The sequence below is a fragment of the Eupeodes corollae genome, chromosome 3 (genome assembly GCF_945859685.1).
Source record: "Eupeodes corollae chromosome 3, idEupCoro1.1, whole genome shotgun sequence".
NCBI lineage: Eukaryota > Metazoa > Arthropoda > Insecta > Diptera > Syrphidae > Eupeodes > Eupeodes corollae.
In genome coordinates, this window is record NC_079149.1 from 99,933,494 (window position 1) to 99,955,235 (window position 21,742).

The window sequence follows — 21,742 nt, forward strand, 5'->3', positions numbered from 1 at the left end:
AACATCGTTCTGCAAAGAATTGTGCAAAACTCAACCGTCAACACTAGAGGCACAATCTTCCAAAGGTCCATCCAATAACTCGGATACGCAGATGATATTGACATGATTGGAAGATCAAAACGTGATTCCAGTGCAGCGTTTTTGAGCATTGCGACGGAAGCGAAGAAGATGGGTTTAGTGGTCAATGAGGGCAAGACCAAGTATATGCTGTCATCAAAAAAGGACATTGAACAACAACGTGTTGGACAAAACGTCACCATGGACAGCTATAACTTGGATGTAGGTAAGGACTTTGTCTACATAGGTACCGCTAAAAATACAGACAACGACACGAGCGCTGAAATCAAACGAAGAATAACTTTTGCAAATCGCTGCTTCTTTGGACTTGGACACGTGAAATGTTAGGTCCCATAATAGACCACGTGCAGCCGAAAAATAAGCGAAGGCCCTAGGCTGCTATAAAGACCATTCCACCGCCATTCAGGAAATAGGATTTGATTGGCCAGGCTAAAAGACGTTGAGAAACTGCATAACGGTTGTAAGAACTGTCCGGCTCTAGTAAACAGCCAACAGTTGGATGAGGAATGTCTGCAGGCAAACAATAGGCACGCGAGGCTGGGGGCTGCACTGAAGGACGAAAACTGCTCATGAGCTCTATGGGCAGAGGAGGAGATAGAAACACTAATTCTCAGAAGGAAAAAGAGAGAGAGCATGAGAAGCGTGCGGTCAAAAATGTTGTGAGACTCAAAAGCAGAAATGAAGTTCGAAAGTTTTATGAGCATGTAAAACGAAATTCACAAGTGCATAAACCTCGAAAAGAAGAAGGCAACAAAAACTAAAGTGGAAACATCATAGTAAAACCGCAAAATATGTAAGGACCACTTCAAACTTCAGACCGTATAACGGTGACGACGAACCGAATTCCGCTGTCAGGCAAGATGATCCATTCAGACGACGCGACGAAAGCCAGCAATCCCGTCCTTCCGACTTAGACAAAGTAAAAATTTCCATATCTGAGCTGAAGTGTAACAAAATCGCTGGGGAAGATGGCTTGAATACCGAGCTTTTCAAAGCAGTTGCTTATTTGGTTATGAGCATTCACCAACGGATCTGTAAAACATGGTCGGAAAAAAGCATGAGTGAAACCTTAGTATTGTTTGTCCGATACGACAAAAGAGAGACAACTAAACTTCACCAACTATAGAGAAATAAGTCTCCTTAACATTAGACTAAGAACATCAAAACGACGCCCGCCATCCTTCATCGATTTCAAGGCCGCGTATAACAGCATCTAAAGGGACAAACTATATAGAGCCATGTCTACTTTTGGCATCCCTTCCAAACTTGTTCCTTTGTGCAGGAAGACCATATAGAATTTGCGCTGCTGCATAAACGTTTAAAACAATTCAAAAAAGGCTTTAGACAAGGTGAAAGATTAGTGCAGCGCTCTCACGTTAATATTGGAGGCACTTTCTTTCAAAAGTTTGTCCATTTACTGACATATAGTGATGACATTGACGTAATCGGAAGAACTCGCGTGATGACAGTGAGGATTTTGTGAGTATTGAGGCATAGGTAACCTAGACTCCGCTATGAACACTGAAAACAACACCAGCGCCGAGATCAAACGAAGAATTTGTTTTGCTAAGCCCTGGACTATGGGATTCGCGGCGAATTGTTTTGCTAGTGAGTTTGACATTTTTCAATTATTGCTTTAGCTTTCGACTCCTTCGTTTGAATTCGACCAATTAAAGAATTCGAAGGTGAATTTGAAATGTTTGGTGATGAGTCGAAATCCGATAGCTTCGGCGGATTCACTGCCGAAAGAGTGTTCATTATTATTCACTGTTCTTATATAAAAATGTGAGTTAGCTTTATTTTAATTTTCTTATAATTTATCTAAAATTCACAATAAAATATAAAATTTCGAATAAATCACCTCAATTTTCACAAATTCAATCGAAACAAAACAATTTTTGTCAAATCACTTTAATATAGGAAGAAAAGCTCAAACCAAAAGTGTCAAAACACTGAAATATAGGAAGAAATATTTTCGCTTCGCCGCGAATTCGTTAATAAGGAAATACAACGCGATTCGAATCTGAAAGGTCGAATTGAAAACGATACGCCGCGAACCTCATAAGCAGGCCCCTATTTCTGTGGGTGAAGAAATCAATAAAGTAGTAAAGCCCTCTTTCTAGCAACCAAAGTGTCGCAATCGTCCCCATTCTGTTATACGATTTAGAAGTATAGGCTAGAAGATAGAACGACGAGCTGTACAGCCATGAGGATAAAAATCCAACGTCTGAGATGGAAATCAATGTTCCGGCCGGAAAAGTCTTAGAATCTACGCCCAAAAGACAGTGCAGTAGGGGAAGACCGAGCGAGGGTCACGTGGAGCGTACAAGTGAAAAGTGGCCTCACCCAACTCAGAGTGCGCAACGTCGAATAGCCTACTTGAAAACAAATCCCAGACTAAAACCACAAAATGAAAACAAAATAAAATAAATTTTCTTTTAATTTAAAATGTATTTGTATTTTTAAACAATAGTTCTCCATTATGTTCCGTCATTTTTATATCTGTACATACATAACAATAATACGTATTTATTTATTTTTTATAATATATGTATCATTTTGTTACAATAATTATTGTTTTCTAATATTTATTTTTGTATTTATAATATAATTATATTTCTCTTAAATATAATATATGCCGGTGTATATCTTTTCTGCCGATCATTATGCTTTTTCACTTTTGTTAAATTAGTTTTATTTTTTTTTTAATTTGTTTAGGTCGAATGTTATGTATACTATTATAATAATATATAATATTTTTTGTCACTTTTTTTAAATCGTCTTTTTCTTATAATGTAACAAATAAACTTAATTTTTATTATTTATTTTTTTTTTCCTTTCATTATAATTTTCTCATCAAATATATATTTACAATAAAAACATTTATATTTTATTTTTTAAAATGTACATACGAATAAAATACTAAAAAATAAAAGATATTTATTAATAAATGTTGCTTCACCTCTCTTATTTTATACACACGCCGCGCCGCCCTAGTTGTTTAGTATTTATTTATTTATTTATTTTGTTTAAATAACATTTTCCTATGATATACATAAATATAAATAAAAATTGTAACATAAAATAGGTTTATTGCGCCCACAGCACATATTTTGTTTGTTTCAATTTAAATGTTGTAGATTTTCGTTATTTTATTTTTACTGGGGCATATTTATTTATGAATAAAATAGAAAAAAAAGTGTACGTGTAAACTATTATAAAACAATAATAACAACGATAGAAAAATTAATCAACAAATTATTTTCGATACTGATAATTTTATAGAGCAGATGAAAAAAAAATGATTTTTCTTCTTCTTATTTTCAAGCGATTGAAAACAAAACTAATGCAATTTATTTATATTAATTAACTATTAGAAGTGAGATGTGCTCTTAAATCTTCGTAAGTGAACAAAAAATAAACAAACGATCTTTTGAATATTTTTTTGAGTTCCTTTTTCTTTTTACTGAAGGATTTTCTACCCAAAAACTTCTACGAATTGATAACATAACAAAATGTTTTACTGCGTAGTTCGATTACATTTAATTTGTTTGCCATATCTTCCAAAATAACTTATTCTTGACAAAAACCTTCAGTCTCTTCGATTGCGAATGTTAGTTTCTCAACTAGTTGGTCGTAACTTTTGTACGGTGGTAAATCTAAACGATTAAAGCATGTATGCGACCTAGGTAGCCATGTTTCTTTGCCGACTTTTTCAATGCAAAAACGTTGTGGACCATTTGAGCCCATGAGTTCAGCGAAACCGCCAACTGGTACACGACATGTTCCAGTAACGAATTGAAGAAGACGTGCTCGTTTCTCGTTGTCTGTATCGCGAACAAACTGAAATATCAAGTATTTTTGTTTAGAAATGTTCAATTAAATTTGTTGGTCTTTTTTTTTAAATTCATACCTGCCAAAACCAAACAACTTGTTTGCTACTTCGGTTATAGTGTCTGTAAATCGTGTTTCTTTGCCAATCGTCGACATCGACATCTTGCATTCCACATAAAATCAATTCTAATTCACGTTCGTCAAAGTATTTTAGCCATTCCAGTGGAACTACTTCGTTGAAGCCTTCTAGGAATGTTTTTGTCTGTTGTTCAATGCCCCTGTGGAATAAAGTACAAGTTTGTATTATGAGTGAACAACAAATTAGAAATTATAGTAATTAATAATAATTATACATAGTCTCAGTTCTTTTAAAAAGCATGAAACCCGATACTATCGCGATCTGTCACAATAGATGGTTAAGATGGAAAGAAAAGACTATCTCGAAGAGAATTTAATACCCTATTGCTCCTAACGAATTGTGCGTGAAAGTAGAATACTCAGCTAAGGAGCGAAGTAGTCATAGGTTTTATAGAAAGATCCTCGATTTGTAAGTCCACGGACACTAACCTTCTAAGTTAGACATTTCAAAAGATGGCGTGTTCAAAAAATTCAACTTCAACAACAACGAGAAAATCTTTAAAACGTAAAGTCAAAAGTTAAGTTCCAAAAAAGAGTGAGTAGTTTAAAAATGTGAACTTTTAGCCTCAATTTAAGTAACATCAAGTGTTACATTGATGGATCGAAAAATCTGAGTCTTTGGGCAGAAGTTAAATTACAGGGAACTGACAGAATGTAATACCGAAAGACACTATAAAAAAAAGAGTTCCATTAGAACATGCTGCAACAAGCTTCTATTCCATCAGCACAAAACTGGTGTGGGAATGTGTTGGTATAGTGAACGACTTAGGGAGCAATAATAATAATATAAAGATCGAAAATTGGAATACAGCCCCGGGAATAAGATTGTCTAAGCAACTACTCGGGGACTACAACCATCAAAGATTGTTATAATATATCACTTTAAGAAGTACAAATATAAGAATAAAATCAGGTCCTTACTGGTCACTGGAAGTTGAATAGACACCTCAACATCTTAGGATTTGAGAGGAGTGCCATTTGGAGGTACTATAATAAGGAGACACCTTACAATACATTAGGTAAAATTGTGATGCTCTCATTCATCAGAAAAGTAGATATAAAAGACTTTACTTATTAGAAGACTTAAAATAAGACTCTTAAAATAACCTAAATATAACGAGTAAATTTTTAGAAATATCAAAATCAAAATCCCACATAAACAAGGCGTACAAGCTCCCATCATACCTTCCACGTTGTAAGGGCGAAAAAGCTAGACAGCGCTCCTCTCTCCGATGCTCCTTCTCACTCACTCAACAACTGACTACTCACCATAGGTAGGAAGGTAGCGATACCTTATTCCTGTAGTGGCAGGGTTGTGAAAAATAGCCCTACCACTACTAATGAGATTACATCTAGAAAGGGGAAACTCTCAAAAAGCCTATATAGACAAAGGCGACAAGCTGCGAAAATCCTAAAGGCCTCTGGTGCATCATTGGGGGCTAAAAATCTGGGTCTTGCCTTAGTAAAAAAAAACTAAATTGGAAGCGCAACGTACAGGAATGAGTCAAAAAAGCTACAACCCAGAATCACGCATTGGTTATACACATCGGTAATCAGACCGATATTAATGTACGGTGTGGCAGTATGGTGGACTGCTTTAGAGAAAGGAATAAACCGGGATAAATTAAATAAAGTCCAACGTTCTGCTAGCCTATGTATAGGCGGATCGCCGTTTGCGGCACTGGACACCTTACTCTACCTAACATCTCTCGACATTTTTAGAAGCTCTGCTTAAGCTCTGCTATTCGCCTCAAAGTTTTGTCGCAGTGGACTAACAACAACATTGGCCACCCCGTAATTCTTAGGTATTTAGAATCAAATTCCACAGATTTCTTTACCTCCAGGGAGGATAGGAAATTCCTGGAAGATAGGTCAATCCATTTTAATACAAATGGTTCAAAAACAAAAGAAGGGATTGGTGGAGGTGTGTACTCTAAACGACTGAAATTAAGTCTCTCAGTCTACCTTCCCAATCATTATAGCGTGTTCCAGGAGGAACTTCTGGCGATAAAAGAAGTCTTGTCCTGGCTTAAAGAAAACGTGATATCAACAACTGGTATCCGTATTTTCGCAGAAAGTCAGGCTGCTATCAAATCGCTGGACTCTGTCTCTACAAACTCTATAACATTCCATAACTGTCGATCATCTCTAATAGAGATGGCACAACAGTTTAATATTCCTTTGCTGGGTGCCTAACCTAACCTTGCCGCGTAATAAATTACTAATAATTGGGATGGCCCTTTAAACCTGAACATAGCTCTATGAGGCCAGAATGGACCCAAAAGTGACATAAATTTATCATCAAAAAATCACCCATTTCTTAAGTTTCTCAAATAAAATAATTTGGAGGCCATACTCATGGACGTTGGTCTTAGAGTGAATGGCGACGGGATATATGCTATCAACAAGCAGATACTTGGCACTTTCGTGAGGAAAATCCTTCGGTGGATATTTGGTTATATATGCGAAGACACGAATAAGACTTAATCGTGAGCTGTATTAATATGTCGATGTAGTCCAATATGCCAAAACACTCCGACTACACCGCCTCGGATACTTTGAGCGAACAACAACGGTCAGCCAAAAAATGGCTGAATCCCGGTCTCTAGGTTCAAAACGACGAGAAATACCGAACCTCTGCATACACGAACCAGGCTATTACTGACAAAAGAGCTTTAAGTTTTGACAACTCGGCATTTCCAACAAGAACCCGAAACGATGGAAGAATACAAATTCTTATGTTTAGACCCTCTATCGACAGGAGCCAGATAATTAAGTAAGCTTCATAAAAAAATGTCCTAGCCTACTTGAGAACGGAGGAAGTAACTATCGGAAAAAATATTTGTTGGATAACTTTTGTGACACATGTTGTTTTTACCGACAAGAATTTCTTGAAATGTTTACATTACCAGAATGGTTAAAGTAAGCGCTCCCAAAGAACCTTAATGCTATACTTGCATATACCGCCTTTTTTACCAATTCAAGTTATGACTAAGTTCTGAGGCCAACATTCGATTCATTGTGAACCGAGTGAGATATTTCGGGGCTTTTACTGATGCAAAATCTCTTTTAACTTAACTTAAGCTGCTGCTGGACAAGGCCATAATTGTGCCTGTCATCGAATATGACCCTTTAGTAGCGCCTTTTTTAAACTTTTAGTCACGTTCTTAAAAAAGTCTTAGCAAGAATTGGTGGCCTACTATAATACGATTTCTGTGACGCTATGAACGAGTACTAAACAAGAAGAATTTTCAGCGAGCCAATAAAAAAGCTTCTCAGAAAGTCCCTTAAACCATATTTAAGCTTCTGAAATGGCTTAGCATGGGACACCCGAAGACACTTGGGGTCAGATTCACGAAATGAATCATTCGTCGTTTGTTGACCATTGTATCAAAGATGTATGGTTAACCTTAGAAAACCGAAGAACCCCAAAAATCAATCAGCAGGGGAGTTTTTGGAAACGTTAAGGTTTTTCGGATTAAAATAATTTAAGGAAACCTATTGATCTATTAAGTAGGATTCCTGTTTAATGGCTTACACAAAAAATAAGCTATTCTGCAAAATGAATACCCTATCTTAAGTTTTAGCAGATCAATCATACAACAAATTTTCCCACTTAATCGAATTCCGGACAAATTTTAATTTCGCAACAGTCGACGACATTTTCTCCGACCTCTACGACATTCATTATGTTTTAATTTGATTGCAATATAATTAAGTAGACTACTTATCTCTTAAAGTGTGAATTTTTTGTTTGTTAAAAGATTAAATATAAAAGAAACCGAACGAAAAACTTTTATCTTATCTTCAATCAACCGAATTAAAAATAAAAATAATTTAAACATTTTTTTGTTATCAATTATTTTTAACTTACCTTGTCATTCGCCATTCAGTCATCAGGGTAATGTATTCTTCTTTGTTTTCTTCCGATACCTTTTCCTTTTCTCCATTCTCTTTCAACTCATGATGAATTATTTGACCGAGAACTTCAAAGTCCACACTAAACCACAATTCAAGACCACATTCATCGATATTATTATCTCGCACCCAAATGAGTGAATTATAGAATTCTGGATCGATAGTTTCGATGTCTTTGATGGTTAGTTTTTTATTTAACATCCGCTTATAGAATGGCATTGTAAATCCTGAATAAATGAATCGGCCATGATACAGTGCCATGGCAATGAATCGTCCGATAAATTTGAAGTATTGCAAATGATCGGGATTCACATAGCTCGCTGGGTTTATCTGAAGACTGTAGTTGTTTTTGTTTGCATACTCGAAAAGGCAATACATTGGATTGAGAACTTCGTGGGACAGAAGGAAGAACCATTCGCGCGAAACGCCACCATAATCGAGACCCTCTTCGCCACGGAATATGATGTAGAGGCGACGTCTGAGCTCGTAGGCTGGCAATCGCATGATTTGATGGTAGGAATCTTCGAAGAGTGTCTGACGGGTAACTGTGATTTTGATGTGCGAGGGGAGGGCATTGCTCTGACATAGATAGCGGAATTGACTGAGCTTCCAGCGGAAGGATCGTTCGTAGGCACGCGGTACCCCGTAGACACCTTTGACTCCCTTGGGAGCACCAGGACGAGGGTCGTCGAAAGTCGTCCGGCGAGTATTGTGATCTACAAAGAATCGTTCTCCGGAGGCGGTGTATCGGATCTCCCAACCTGGTGGCAAGGGACCTTCGTTAATAAGATTCACCTCTTGTCCTTGCGTTCGGGGATCTTCCCATTGAGTCGTGCGGTTCTTGTGGTTTACAAAGTACACCCTGTTGTCGGATTGCAGTTTCTTCTCCCAGCCATCGGGCAGAGGACCCAGCTGCTCTTCGTCGTCCTGACTTAATGGCGCAGTCACTGCTGTAGGTTGTTGCTGCTGCTGAGAATACAAGAAGCGCTGATTGCCCTGAGCCACAACATGAGCACGTTGTCCCTGCCAGTGTTGGAAATGCATCAAACGCTCACTGTTCGGCCGCTGCCAGGTGGTTGTTCGTGTATTGTGGTCCACATAGTACACTCGGCCACGAGGATCCTTGCGGATTTCCCAGCCTGGGGGAAGTGGTGTTGGCTTCTCCCAATATGTCGAACGTGTATTGTGATCTACATAGTACCTTCGTCCATACTGGTCATAGCGAATCTCCCATCCTGCTGGGAGTGGCTCATCGTCGGCTTGTGCAGCCTGCAACTGCTGGTCGCCAACGCTCGACACAGGCACCGGATTTCCACCGGCATTGCCCTGGGCAGCTTCCATCGGAACATTCTCTGCTGGTATATAACCTCCTGTTGCTGCAGCCGGCGGCGGAGCTCCAGGTACTGCGGCCGCACTCTGCATTGGGGCCGTATAAACTTGCATCACTCGCTGGCCAGTGCCGTTCACACTCTGGATGGGTATTCTCTGGGGCTGCATTTGTTGCTGGGCCGTCTGCGCCGGTAGCATTTGCTGCGATCCATTCATCTGCTGCTGTTGCTCCCACACTGCTACTGCCGTTGTCGATGTCTGTCGACGAATAGCTCCCGACGACGACGGAGCCACTGCACTCAAACTACTATTGCTGCAAGTTGCACCATTGCTTAATCCTACTCCTCCCACTCCGCCTCCGCCGCCACCATTCATTGCAACAACGGCATTAGTCACTTGTACCGGCGGCGACCTTCCATTTGTCATAGCACCAGAATTGATTGCATTATCAGAGCCACTAGTACTACGCAATCTCATTCGCGCCCTCACCCCTCCATTTAGAACACTACTGCGATTCGGATTCGTTGTCCCATCAATCGCAGGCAGACTCTGTTGTTGTTGTTGTTGCACAGCACCATTTCCATTTGTGATAACCAGCTTGGTCATATCCAATCGCAAACCATTAAGTATTGCCACCAGCTCGCCACTCTTTGTCTGACGATTGTCCGACTTTGATGTGATTACCAAATCCATGCTTAGCTCCAGAAATTCCAATCTTCCATTATAGTGTTGTAGAATTTGATTGAGATTTACTGATCGTTCACCTAGCATAGAATCTTTACGAAAACTCGAATGATCTAACACTTTGAAATGAAGAATTGAATTTGGTGTAATCTAAAATAAAACAACATTTTTTTAATAAAATATTGAAATTAAAAAAAGGAGAAATATTTGTTGTATTTACCAAAACTGTAAACTCTTCATCCCATTTTGGCAAATGAGTGTTTTTCATAGTATCGGTCTTCCGTTTGCTCTTATTGTCGATAAGAAGCTCCACATAAGGATTTGGTCTGAATAATCCATTGTTTCGAAGGGATGCTTCTTCAACTGAAAATTTAGAGGAAAAACGTACATTCATTTAAAATTGTGGCTAGTTCCTTATATAATCGTAAAAAAAATTAATTAATTGCTTTTTGGATTAATTTAAAAACATAAATTGTCTAGTTATTGTTAAAATGTTTTATAGACCTTTCAATGGAATTGATAAACGGTTTGTTAAATCGACGTGCGCTCATTTTAACTTCAAATAGTAATAAATAGCATATTTTTACAGCACGGCAAAAATGATTATATTGCAAAGATTGTGCAAAACGATAACTTAGAGCTTATCACTTCATAGTTTGCAATTAAACAGTTGAGAAATAACAACAAAGACGAAGAAAATGCTGACAATTGATAAAAAATTATGTCAAATAAGATCGACATCAAAGATTATCGAAAAAGCAAAAAAAGTTTAAACGTATTATCATTGCTTGAATGGAGGAAGAAAAAGGCTACGTTTACGTTCAGAATAAACAATATTCGATCCAATCGAGGCTCTGAAATTTCTAAGGTTTTGTTGACATTCTTAAGAAAAACCTAACACCTTAAAATTGTGTTGTTGACAAAGAACAAGGCGACTCAGTTATCACAAACGGGAGCAGTCAAAAAAAGGCATTGTTAGTTTTCTCAGAGTACGATCAGTAGAATGGGCTGAAAAAACTATGTTTTTTATTTGACTCGCAATACCTCACATAAGTTGAGTAAATGTCTCAAAAAGATTTCTAAATAATTTCTGTTTGCGCATTCCATTCAAACTTATGAAAAGTTGCGAACAATTTCTCGTCTTCGATTTTTTTTAATAACTAAATTCTCTATTATCAAAACGCAATAGGTCCTAATGTTGAATTTAGCATATGAGGAACCTTAAAAAAAATATAGAAATCAGTAGTTTTTCAACATTAACTGACCGGAATCGGTGTGTAAAACATCGTATTTTTACAACTTTTTGCTTAATTTTGAACAAAACTAGTAATGGTAAGTACCGCTTATTTCAATCTTCCACCGAAGCAGCGTTTTGAACAGTTCGTATAGTCGAAAGTAATCATCGAATGTAAAAATCCTGATCCTGGCCCCCTTTTACATTCAAGGTGGTTGACTGCGGCTAATCGAGTACTCCGACTTTATGGAAGTATGGAAATACCCTCTTAAGTTCAAAATTAAAACCAGCAAAAAGTTTACAGATGGCCCGAAAATTGTTTTTGAAACCATCAGAACATCATGGTATTTATCTCAAAACTTGCTGCTAGTCATTGACCTTCTGATTGAGCGAAACGCATTTTTCGCTCATACCGAAAATTTGCTTCTTGCAATGATAGTTGATGAAAGTAGATACATCAGAGAAGTAGGGTTGCGCTGAATTTGGAAAGCACGATTGCTTATGAAGGGAAAGCTAATTCAAAATTTCATCACTCCGAGGATAAATGTCGTTGCTACAGACTACATCGACATGATTTGTAGGGACACATGTAAACTTTCTCCTCCTGCCCTTTAAAGGAGGATCACGGATGAAGAAATTAAACAACTGATACACTCTGGCAAATATAAGGAATACAAAAAAAAAACAAAAAGTATTTTTTCAGCCCACCTCTCAGCTCGATTATACAATTTGAGAAGTTACCATCAGAAAACTTTTCTAATCGCCAAAAGTTGCACCTTAAATGCGATACAATGATTGGTAAGGGTGAAGCAGAGGCCTACATTCGCGTAGTGCGGTTAAAGAATACATTTTTGTACTTTACTGTACAACTGCAGTCACGCTCGATGGTATACTGGTGGGCAGTCCTAGAAGCGCAAGTATTACGGTTGAACTGATACGAGGGCATAAGCCATTAAAATAAGAGTACAAAAGCGTGAGACTTTTTGTTTCCAGACTTGAACCCATCCAATACTACTTGTATTGAAAGCTTATTTTTAATCCAAAGAAGGAACGTATTTTCGATAAGAGGGCATGATGCCAAGCCCTATCAAATGGTTTTGAAATATCAAGAACAATAATCTTATTTTCTCCAAAACGATTGGAGGTCAAACTGACTTTCGTGTAGATGTAATGATGCTATATGCTTGTCTACAACCTGGAAGGAAGAAGCGCTTACTTGCACCTCAACGTGGTGGCTACTTAGAAACAAGTTAGAGAAATCAGTGTAGCTCGATGTTGAATGATACTTATCATTTAATAATTTTTAAAAAAAAGTACAACTTAGAACTGCACTGAGAAAATTTTCAACTAATGACCGAACACAAGAAGCTACGGTTTACTTCCTTCCTATGATAAAATCTAGCGAAAGATAGTTAACACAGGACTGTCGTCCTTCCTTTGGGTAGAGGTTGACTTACTGATAAAAATTATACAATCCCAATAAGTATCAGTAAATATACAAATCAAATGTCTAAGTATCATCGGTATTTAATAATTTAAATACAAGTCTAGATGTCCTAGACGCACTTCATCAAAGACTAAGTTAGCATACCACTGTATATGTTATACCGCGGGATATGTTGAAGCCCCCTGGCTAATTCCAGGAACATATGTTGAGATGGCCTACTTGTGAAAGTATCGTGGTGGCTGTGGTTTATCCTATATGCGTAAGGGTTTTCATTACTCAAAAAATCAATATATAGTTAGACTAAGCCAATCCAAGGGTAAACAAGGAAGTAAAATTGTTATTTTTTGGTAGCTTGGAAAGAGGAACTCGCTCGACGCATTTCGCCAAATAAGAAAGAGCAAATCTTTACAAGTTAAGTTAAAAAAAATAATCCCTTTAAATCTAATGACAACTTGAATTGTTGGCTCATTTTGAAAACCTTTAAAATCTTTAGTTGTGAGTTCATGCCGACCCGAGGTATAAAAATCAAAGAATTTCCTACTTCCCAGAATAAGGTCTTAGACATGATCTGATGATTCCTGACCACCAAACCAATAAAAAAACAACAAATTTTCTGTCAGTAAATTTAGAATTCTTGAATAATCTTTTTAAAAAATGGATGGTGGTGCTGATGTTTTTAATTGTGACAACTTTCAATAGTTCAAATTGTTTATCAAAATTATTTAACAGAAGTCTTTCGTATTCGGCATAAAATCGTAGGTCTCTTCCATTCTACCCAAATAACAATGATTTGGAGTCTTGTTTCAAGTCAATAGGGTTTGATTTTAGTTTGATGCTCTATAAGCTGTCACGCCATTACTATGAGTATTAAGGTAATTGAAGATCATATACTTCTGTATGTAACGTAAACTTGAAATACATTTTTGTCTACATTGCGACATTCATGCTTTGTAAGTTTAATCGCGTGACAAACCATCTTTTGTGCAATACACATCAGTGTTTTTTTTTTTTTTTAATTTATTCGTTTGCTTTCGTTGATTTAACAAAACATTTTTACGTGACATACCACCATCACATGTATTTACTTACATACGTAAATATACTAAATGTCATGTATACGATTGTTTTGTGCAATTATTTAATTCGAAAGTGGTGAAAACCTACAAAATTTAAAACAACATTTTTGGGTAGGTGGTTAAATAAAAATCACAAAGTAAATATATAAATATATGAGATCCTAAAAGCAATTTCTTAAGATTGTGTACATATTTCAGAACAAATAATTAACAAGCTAGAAGCCCTGGTAGCTATTAGCTTTTAAGTGTTGTATTTGAACATAGTTCAATAAATAATAATAATAATAATAAGAAATAATTAATAAATATTTATTTTTTTAAAGTATGCAATTTAAAAAATTGATAGCGTTATAGATCGTAGAGAGGTTGGCCGTTGTAATTTACAACTCTTAACCATTCTGTTTGAGAAAAGGAAGGACCTACAATTTAAAACAATATAAAATCCGAACTTCTAAATTGACAAGCATTTTTTTGTGTCAAGAATTAATCAATTAAACTTTATGTCAGCACGGGAAGGGATTGAACAAGGTCATCACAATACGTAAAGGTCATTTACTTTTGATTTATTCATATTTGTGTATATTGTGAAAAATTTCATATTTGTGTATATGTAAAATAGGACTATATGATGTAAAAATAGGACTCGAAATCACGTTCACCGTGAGAATACGTGTTCTTTGTTTTTTATCTTTATTTAGAGGAGATGGTTTTGAAGAACTTTGCAATTCACGTGAGAAATTTGTTTTTTTCGTTAGATTATATAATTTGAGATTTAATTCATTCTTGGACGTGCATGATAGCTCTAAGCAAATAAAGGGTGATTTTTTTGAGGTTAGGATTTTCATGCATTAGTATTTGATAATCACTCGGGATTTCAGACATGGTGTCAAAGAGAAAGATGCTCAGTATGCTTTGACATGAATAGACTTACTAACGAGCAACGCTTGCAAATCATTGAATTTTATTACCAAAAAAAAGTTGGCAGAAAATCCGCTTTTTTATCGACAATATTTTGTTCAGCGATGAGGCTCATTTCTGGTTGAATAAGCAAAATTGCCGCATTTGGAGTGAAGAGCAACCAGAAGCCGTTCAAGAACTGCCCATGCATCCCGAAAAATGCACTGTTTGGTGTGGTTTTTACGCTGGTGGAATTATTGGACCATATTTTTTTAAAGATGCTGTTGGACGCAACGTTACGGTGAATGGCGATCGCTATCGTTCAATGCTAACAAACTTTTTGTTGCCAAAAATGGAAGAACTGAACTTGGTTGACATGTGGTTTCAACAAGATGACGCTACATGCCACACAGCTTGCGATTCTATGGCCATTTTGAGGGTAAGCTTCGGAGAACAATTCATCTCAAGGAATGGACCGGTAAGTTGGCCACCAAGATCATGCGATTTGACGCCTTTAGACTATTTTTTGTGGGGCTACGTCAAGTCTACACAAATAAGCCAGTAACTATTCCAGCTTTGGAAGACAACATTTTCGAAGAAATTCGGGCTATTCCGGCCGAAATGCTCGAAAAAGTTACCCAAAATTGGACTTTCCGAATGGACCACCTAAGACGCAGCCGCGGTCAACATTTAAATGAAATTATCTTCAAAAAGTAAATGTCATGGACCAATCTTACGTTTCAAATAAAGAATCGATGAGATTTTGCAAATTGTATGCGTTTTTTTTTAAAAAAAGTTCCCAAGCTCTTAAAAAATCACCGTTTACTATCAAGCAACAGATGATAAGTCCTAAATAAGGAAAAAAAAACTGATGTTTTGGCCCACTGTAATGTTTGTACATTCTTCTTAAAAATTCGAACTATATTTACACATTATAATGGTAATCATAACCTCTGGAGCTGTGCTAAGAACGCATTAAGAGGTTTCATTATCGGTTTAAAAACTGGGGTTTATATCGATCGTGAGCTGACAGCTGACAACGCCGTGCAATTATACAATTTAAGTATCTAAAGCTTCGAGTATACAAGTCTACATTATCTTGTTAGCGTATATACGCTTTCGTCTGCTAGAAAATTTGCTACAAAGGACTATTTTGAAGGTTCTGTTTTTCTTATGCGAGGAAATTAGTTTATTAAATAAGGACATTTGCGATGGTCATATTTTTTTTCTATTACTACTAACTTTGTTATTTTGAATTCTTAGAAAGCAATTTTAAAAGACAATCTTTCTTAGCGAATATTAAGATGAAACTTTTTACTTTAACATAAAAGGAAAAAAGATTCTTAAAAGGGTTGGTGTAGGCCTGTACTAAGAGTTGTTTAAGCTGAGCCACACTCTTCGATTTCTTAAAAGTTGAGCTAGCTTCATTCTATAAGAAGCTTTTGAAAAGAAGATGATTTTATAAACAGTCTTTTAAGATTTGAGCCTTGTCATTGCTTAAAAAATATTACTAAAAAATTCATAGTAGAATAACATTGACTATTTTATTAAGGTATCGTTAACTTTGTTGAATTTGCAGTTTCCGGAACTGGTTCCATTCTTTTTTAATCTAATACAAGTATTTCCTAATTTCAGGGAACAGTATGCAACAAATGGGTTGGTAGTATTGTATTGTAAAGGGTGTTTTTTTGGTCGTGTGGTTTTCAAGAAGAAATAAACTGCAAATAATGTTATGGCTAATTATTTGGTTTTATTATAAAGATAAGGGTTTAAGGATGCCATTACGTTTTAAGGATGATTTAGACGAGAGGCCCAATTTTTGTCACGCGCATTCTTTCGAAGGCCTCAATTGTCTCGGACAAGACATAAACCCAGCAAAACTTGTTAAGGAGCAGCTGCTGTCAAAAAGACTAACTTCAAAAAAATAATTGCCAGATTAAAAACCATACATACATTGGATAATATGCAAAAAGATGAGTTTAAGCTCTTTACTTACTTTTCTGAGAACTTTCTTAGAGTGGTATGCAAAAAAATACAGAGATCGAGATCGAACTCAAGCTGTGGGTTCGAACTCAAAGTGTTGAGATCGATCTCTGGACGAAAGCTCTACCTGAGAAAGTATTAGTTTTGATCTGCAAAAAGATGAGCAAACGATTGCATGAGATCGATCTCACAAATTGTTGAGGATGGGTTTTCTCTTACACAGTTGATAAACAATATAAAAATAGTAGATGTCCAATTAGTGAATATTTTCGAAAATTGTATAGATATAGTGAAACAGGTGTGCAATCATTGACAGATGAATTTTTGGGCTCAACCCTGGAAACACGCGGTGGCGCTTTGATTTATCAAGAAAAAAATGAGGATTTTTCTGCGTTACGTAGGAGATCCTGGTTTCCAAAGCTGTGTTGGTGAAGACATTGGTGTCAATTAATCAACGATATCTAGCGTGGTACAGCAAGTCGCAACAAAAATTGCAAGCAACCAATGAACCAATCATATTCCCCCACACTTCTGAAAAAATGAAAGAAGCGCAAAGGTTATGGAGGAGTACGTCAACCGCAAAGGATACTACTCAATAAATGTACAGGCTACGTGCAACGCGGATGAAAAATCTCCAAGCATTGAATTTTTCTGGCCAGGATCAGTCCAAGACTTCCGTATTTTGAAAAATAGTTTCTTATTTAATCAACAATATTACTGGGCGATGAAGGTAATGGGATAATGCCTTGGTTAATGACACCATTTAAACAAACAAGTAACGATACCGAACGTAAATTTTATAGAAAGATGTTTCGGACAAATAAAGCAACGTTTTCCGATTTTGCAATATAAAGTTCGAGTAAAGCATGACACAATTCCATCCTTAATCAGTTCTTATTTTGCCCTGCAAATAATTTAAATGAATACGACTTTATGGATTCAAGCAAACACTCCATGCAAATTAACGATTTAAATGATGTTCGGACTCTAACGACCTCAGCTTGTATTCGAAGTGCAGGACAACAACGTAGAGTAGAAATTTCTACTTTTTTAACTAGTGCAAGTGCATACAAAGAGCTTTGAGATCGTTCTTATATCATTGAGTCAGAACTGTAGAGAGTGAAATCGTTTTTTTTTTTGCATATGAATATGAGTCGAGTCTGCTCCATCGATCGCACATGCGAGTTCAAGCTCGTCAGCTTTGACTCTGAGAACTTATCCATGTTTTAGCATATGACACATTGAGTGGCTTTTGGAAAAATACCAGGCTTCAGTGGACTTGCAGAGATTTACTTTTCTCGACAATGGTATTTTTTTTTTATTTTTTAAAAAAATTGAACAGATTTTTATTTTTAGAAAAAGGATAGGAAAGTTCGAAAAAGTTTTCACTTCTCTATACCATCCACATCTTTTTGATAATGTAAAGGATTTAGTAGTTGGGATAGTAGTACATAGGTGCGTTGGACTGTCATGCAAGAGGTCTAATGTTCAATCCCTGCCTGTGCCATCTAAAGTTTTTTTTTTCACGGGTACTCTCTCTCTCATTTTGATTTTTCTCCATTATTGAAATTAAAAATAAAACAATAATGGCTTTCCAGTTTAGCTCGCTATTAATGATTTTAATAATTTAAATCGCCTCTAACCAACTCCGAGAAGGCGAAAAGTTTATAAAAAAGGTTCAATCAATGACCCTAAGAAACGAAAAATTAAAAAATAAATACAGATTTTCGAAAGAGAATATCATACAAATAATTGGAAATAACCGCTCGGACCTTAGCGGCGACAATAGAGATGGCTGCAATAAGATATTGGGGACAGAACGAGGAGAGTTTGTGCTAAATGTTCACACTAATTTGAAATTTGTACCTTTTATGATTTTTTTTATAGATTCAAGACGATGGAGCAGACATCCACGGATTTAGCCAACCTAACGCTTTGCTCAATTTGTAATCTAGTAAAAAGAGCATTTTAGCTACCTAAAGACCTTTGTTCATTACAAAACTTCTTTCTTCTTTTTCTGACCAGCTAAAAACTATGAACAAGTTCTCTCACATACGGAAGTTTCCAAAGGTGGTTGGGGCTATTGACTGTACCCACATAAGGATCCCAAAGTTAGTGGCTCATCAGGGCAGTACTATATAAACAGAAAAGGGTTCTACTCGCTCAATACCCAAGTAGTATGCGATGCATCCCTAAAAAATATTGACATTGTTTGCCGCTGGAGAGGCATCACTCATGAATCAGGAATTTTCAGGAAAGCAGAATTAAACAAAGATTTGATGATGGGAGTTCAATGGTGGGTACTCTTGTACTAATATCCTCTTTATCCCGTTTGGAATCCTCGAACGCATGCTAAAATAAGATACAATATATCTCATATAGCTACGCGTAACACGGTGGCAAGAGGATTTTATAACTTGGTAATTGATTTCCAGGATGTTCTTCCACCCACAACACAAATTTTTATATTTTATTTGTTATAAAAAACAGACAGAAAAATGGAATTGATTGATCCATTTGGGTACTTTTTTTTGACATAAGCATTGTTTAACTAAAATGTACAGCAGAATTTTTTATAAATGGGAGTTTTCGCAACGTTACATAGAGCCTACATAAATGTTTATGCACTGTATAACTTTTCTTCCGTGTAGCAAATTCTATTAAATAATAGACTGTAAGTTACTGTGTTAAAGTTCTTTGATTTTTTAACCTTTTTATTTAAATGTACAAAATTTATCTCAGAAAAATTAATTTTCTGTTTGTCAGACTTTACTTCAAAGCCTTACAATCCAATTGGAAGATAAAAATAAAATAAATTAGGTTGCGCAACAGTCCATGAAGAACCAGGGCCTAGTGACTTACAACTCTCAACCATTCCTGTGTGGGGGTAATGTTGTCAGGGATGGAAGAGACCTACAGTTTATATGCCGAATCTCATGAGGCAGTACCCGTGAAAAAAGTTAGGTGGCACAGGCAGGGATTGAACCCAAGTCCCCTTGCATGACAGTCCAACACACTAACCATAATGCTAAGGGAATTACAATTGGAAGATTAAAACAATAAAAATCCAAGCTGTTTGATGCGCACAGACACGTTTACGCTTTATAAAATCTTCGCTTCAATGATTAGGAAGAAAATCCAAAAATGTATATGATAAAATGCCTCTTACCCGACTTATAGAGCCAAGTTGTTTCTTAGACTATTTAAGGGATTAGAGAGGTAGCCATCCCAATTTCTTTCAAAAATAAATTGAATACTCACAAAATCAGTTATTGATTTGTAAAATGCTTGAATGAACATTTTGTGTACAACTTTTTCTTCTAACATAAAATAATTATACTATAAAATAAACAAAATTGACAAAAAACAAACTATCCAATGTTCCTCTTTAATTTCTTGTGGTTTACGTTTTTGTTATGTTTTTTTTTTCTTCATAGGCATCCCACAAGGTTTACAACTAAGTCAGGTCAAGAAAACCGAAGGTCAATAGCAACGTGAAGAAAACCTACAACTGTCAATATTGCACACTGGCCACCACCTTGATGCATTTATTTATGTACATTGTGGTCACAATATTGTGTCCGGAAGTAGGCAGTCGTCGTCACTCAATAAAATGCCCATCAACAAAAAAAAAATCATCTTTTTCGGAATAGAGAAGAATATTCATTAGTAGACCTTAAAAAAACAACAAAACTTTTATTTTCCTGTTGCATACATTTTTTTGGGGGTTTTCCATTTATCAATATGAAACATATCATCATCACACATCACAAATATTTTTGTTCATGTAACAAAAGGAAACCCTTTCTTTTATTTATTTTTGAAAATACTCCCACCACCCCAAGCCCAAAGTTAAAATTAAAGCCAAAGCCCACCACCAGGAGACACGAGACAAATGTGAATTCTCCTTAAAACGTCAGCCCACCCGGTTTGTGTTTTTCTAGCAGCCAGTGACAGTGCCAGCGCTAGCACTAGCACCCACTCAATTGACTTTTCTTGTGTGTAATTCTTCGTACTTACTTGTAATACTCAGCTGGTGGTATCCTTGATTGTTGAGAGCACTAAGGCCAGTAGCATCTGTCGCACTAGAAGTCGACTCTGCCATTGCTTATTGTTTGACTATATTATTATATTGCTTGTTGGTTTGTTGTTTTGTTTGTTTCTTTATTCGGGGATGACGATGACAAAGATGGTGAGGTGGTAGCGATTTCCGCAGAACAAAATATTTATATTCTATTTTCCACTCTCAATCTTGCCAACGTTGTTGTTTAGCGTCTTATCAGTCAGCTTTGTCTTTTGGATAATTTTCGCTGTGTCAAGCTCAAGAAGTCAGCCAATCGTACGGATGCGCCTGAGAGAAAGAAAACGTATCAGAAAAGCGATAGCTACACCACGACAATAAGAATTAACAATAATTTTTCTAGATTACACTTTTTTTTTATAGTTTTAATAACAAATGAATCATGAGGTTTGTTGTGAAGAAACCTGGTTGCTAATCAGTAATCAGCACAGAGTTTATAAAGATTATCTTTAAGTCATTTTATTTATATTCGAATTTAATTCTTATCAACCCGAAGTCACTATGGCTCTAGTCGCATCGAATCGACAAAGGCGAAAGGCAAAGCCAAGGGACAACACAGTCTTTTTGGTCTTTTGGTCTTTTGGAGTTTTTGTTTGACTTTGAGTTTCAGTTTGAGGAGGAAATAGGTACAACAATTGATTCTATAGAATTACGTCTATATGCGGGTATTTTTATATTGTCTTTTCCTTTCTCATTGGTTATTGTTTTTTTTTTTTTTGTATTTTGTCTACGGGAGCACTTTGGAACTTACGTCAAAAAGTACAAAAAAAAGAACTATAAGGAAGAAAATCAAAAAATTAGTCTCCTTCTTACATTTTGCAAGACGCAATTTAATTGCAAATTAATTGCAATTTCGGATGGAAAATTGATTTATTTAAGTGTGGAATTTAACAAGGTTTGAGGTGGAGTGAATTTTTGTAAATAATTTGCAAATATTGATTTGCTTTTTTAAGGCGAAGTTCGATTGAAAATTTTCACTTTTTTTCCTTCTTCACTTCACTTCACATACGCAAACGAAAACGACGATGACTGCTGCTGCAAGT

General features: G+C 36.2%; 1 protein-coding gene across 2 annotated transcripts; it reads right to left on the bottom strand.

Annotated features, from left to right (window-relative positions):
• Positions 1-2,509: 2,509 nt before the first annotated feature.
• Positions 2,510-21,742, bottom strand: LOC129949354 (E3 ubiquitin-protein ligase Su(dx)). Of its 2 annotated transcripts, none has more exons than XM_056060752.1 (6): positions 21,513-21,742; positions 20,639-20,969; positions 10,202-10,344; positions 7,925-10,131; positions 3,992-4,190; positions 2,510-3,921 (listed from the first exon to the last, which is right to left on the bottom strand). In XM_056060752.1, the coding sequence occupies exons 2-6, from the start codon at positions 20,721-20,723 to the stop codon at positions 3,652-3,654; spliced, it is 2,904 nt and encodes a 967-aa protein (XP_055916727.1). In that variant the 5' UTR covers positions 20,724-20,969; positions 21,513-21,742; the 3' UTR covers positions 2,510-3,651. The 2 variants fall into 2 exon arrangements, with proteins under 2 accessions (XP_055916727.1, XP_055916728.1); XM_056060753.1 differs by having other exon boundaries at positions 21,451-21,742.

Bases quoted from the DNA above. Each gene is read 5' to 3' on its own strand.
- LOC129949354 (XM_056060752.1), bottom strand. From the start codon at position 20,723: ATGGCAGAGTCGACTTCTAGTGCGACAGATGCTACTGGCCTTAGTGCT. The intron at 10,345-20,638 runs GTAAGTACGAAG...CTAAATTTTCAG, and splicing joins CCACCAGCTGAGTATTACAA to TTGAAGAAGCATCCCTTCGA. The intron at 3,922-3,991 runs GTATGAATTTAA...TTGATATTTCAG, and splicing joins AAGTTGTTTGGTTTTGGCAG to TTTGTTCGCGATACAGACAA.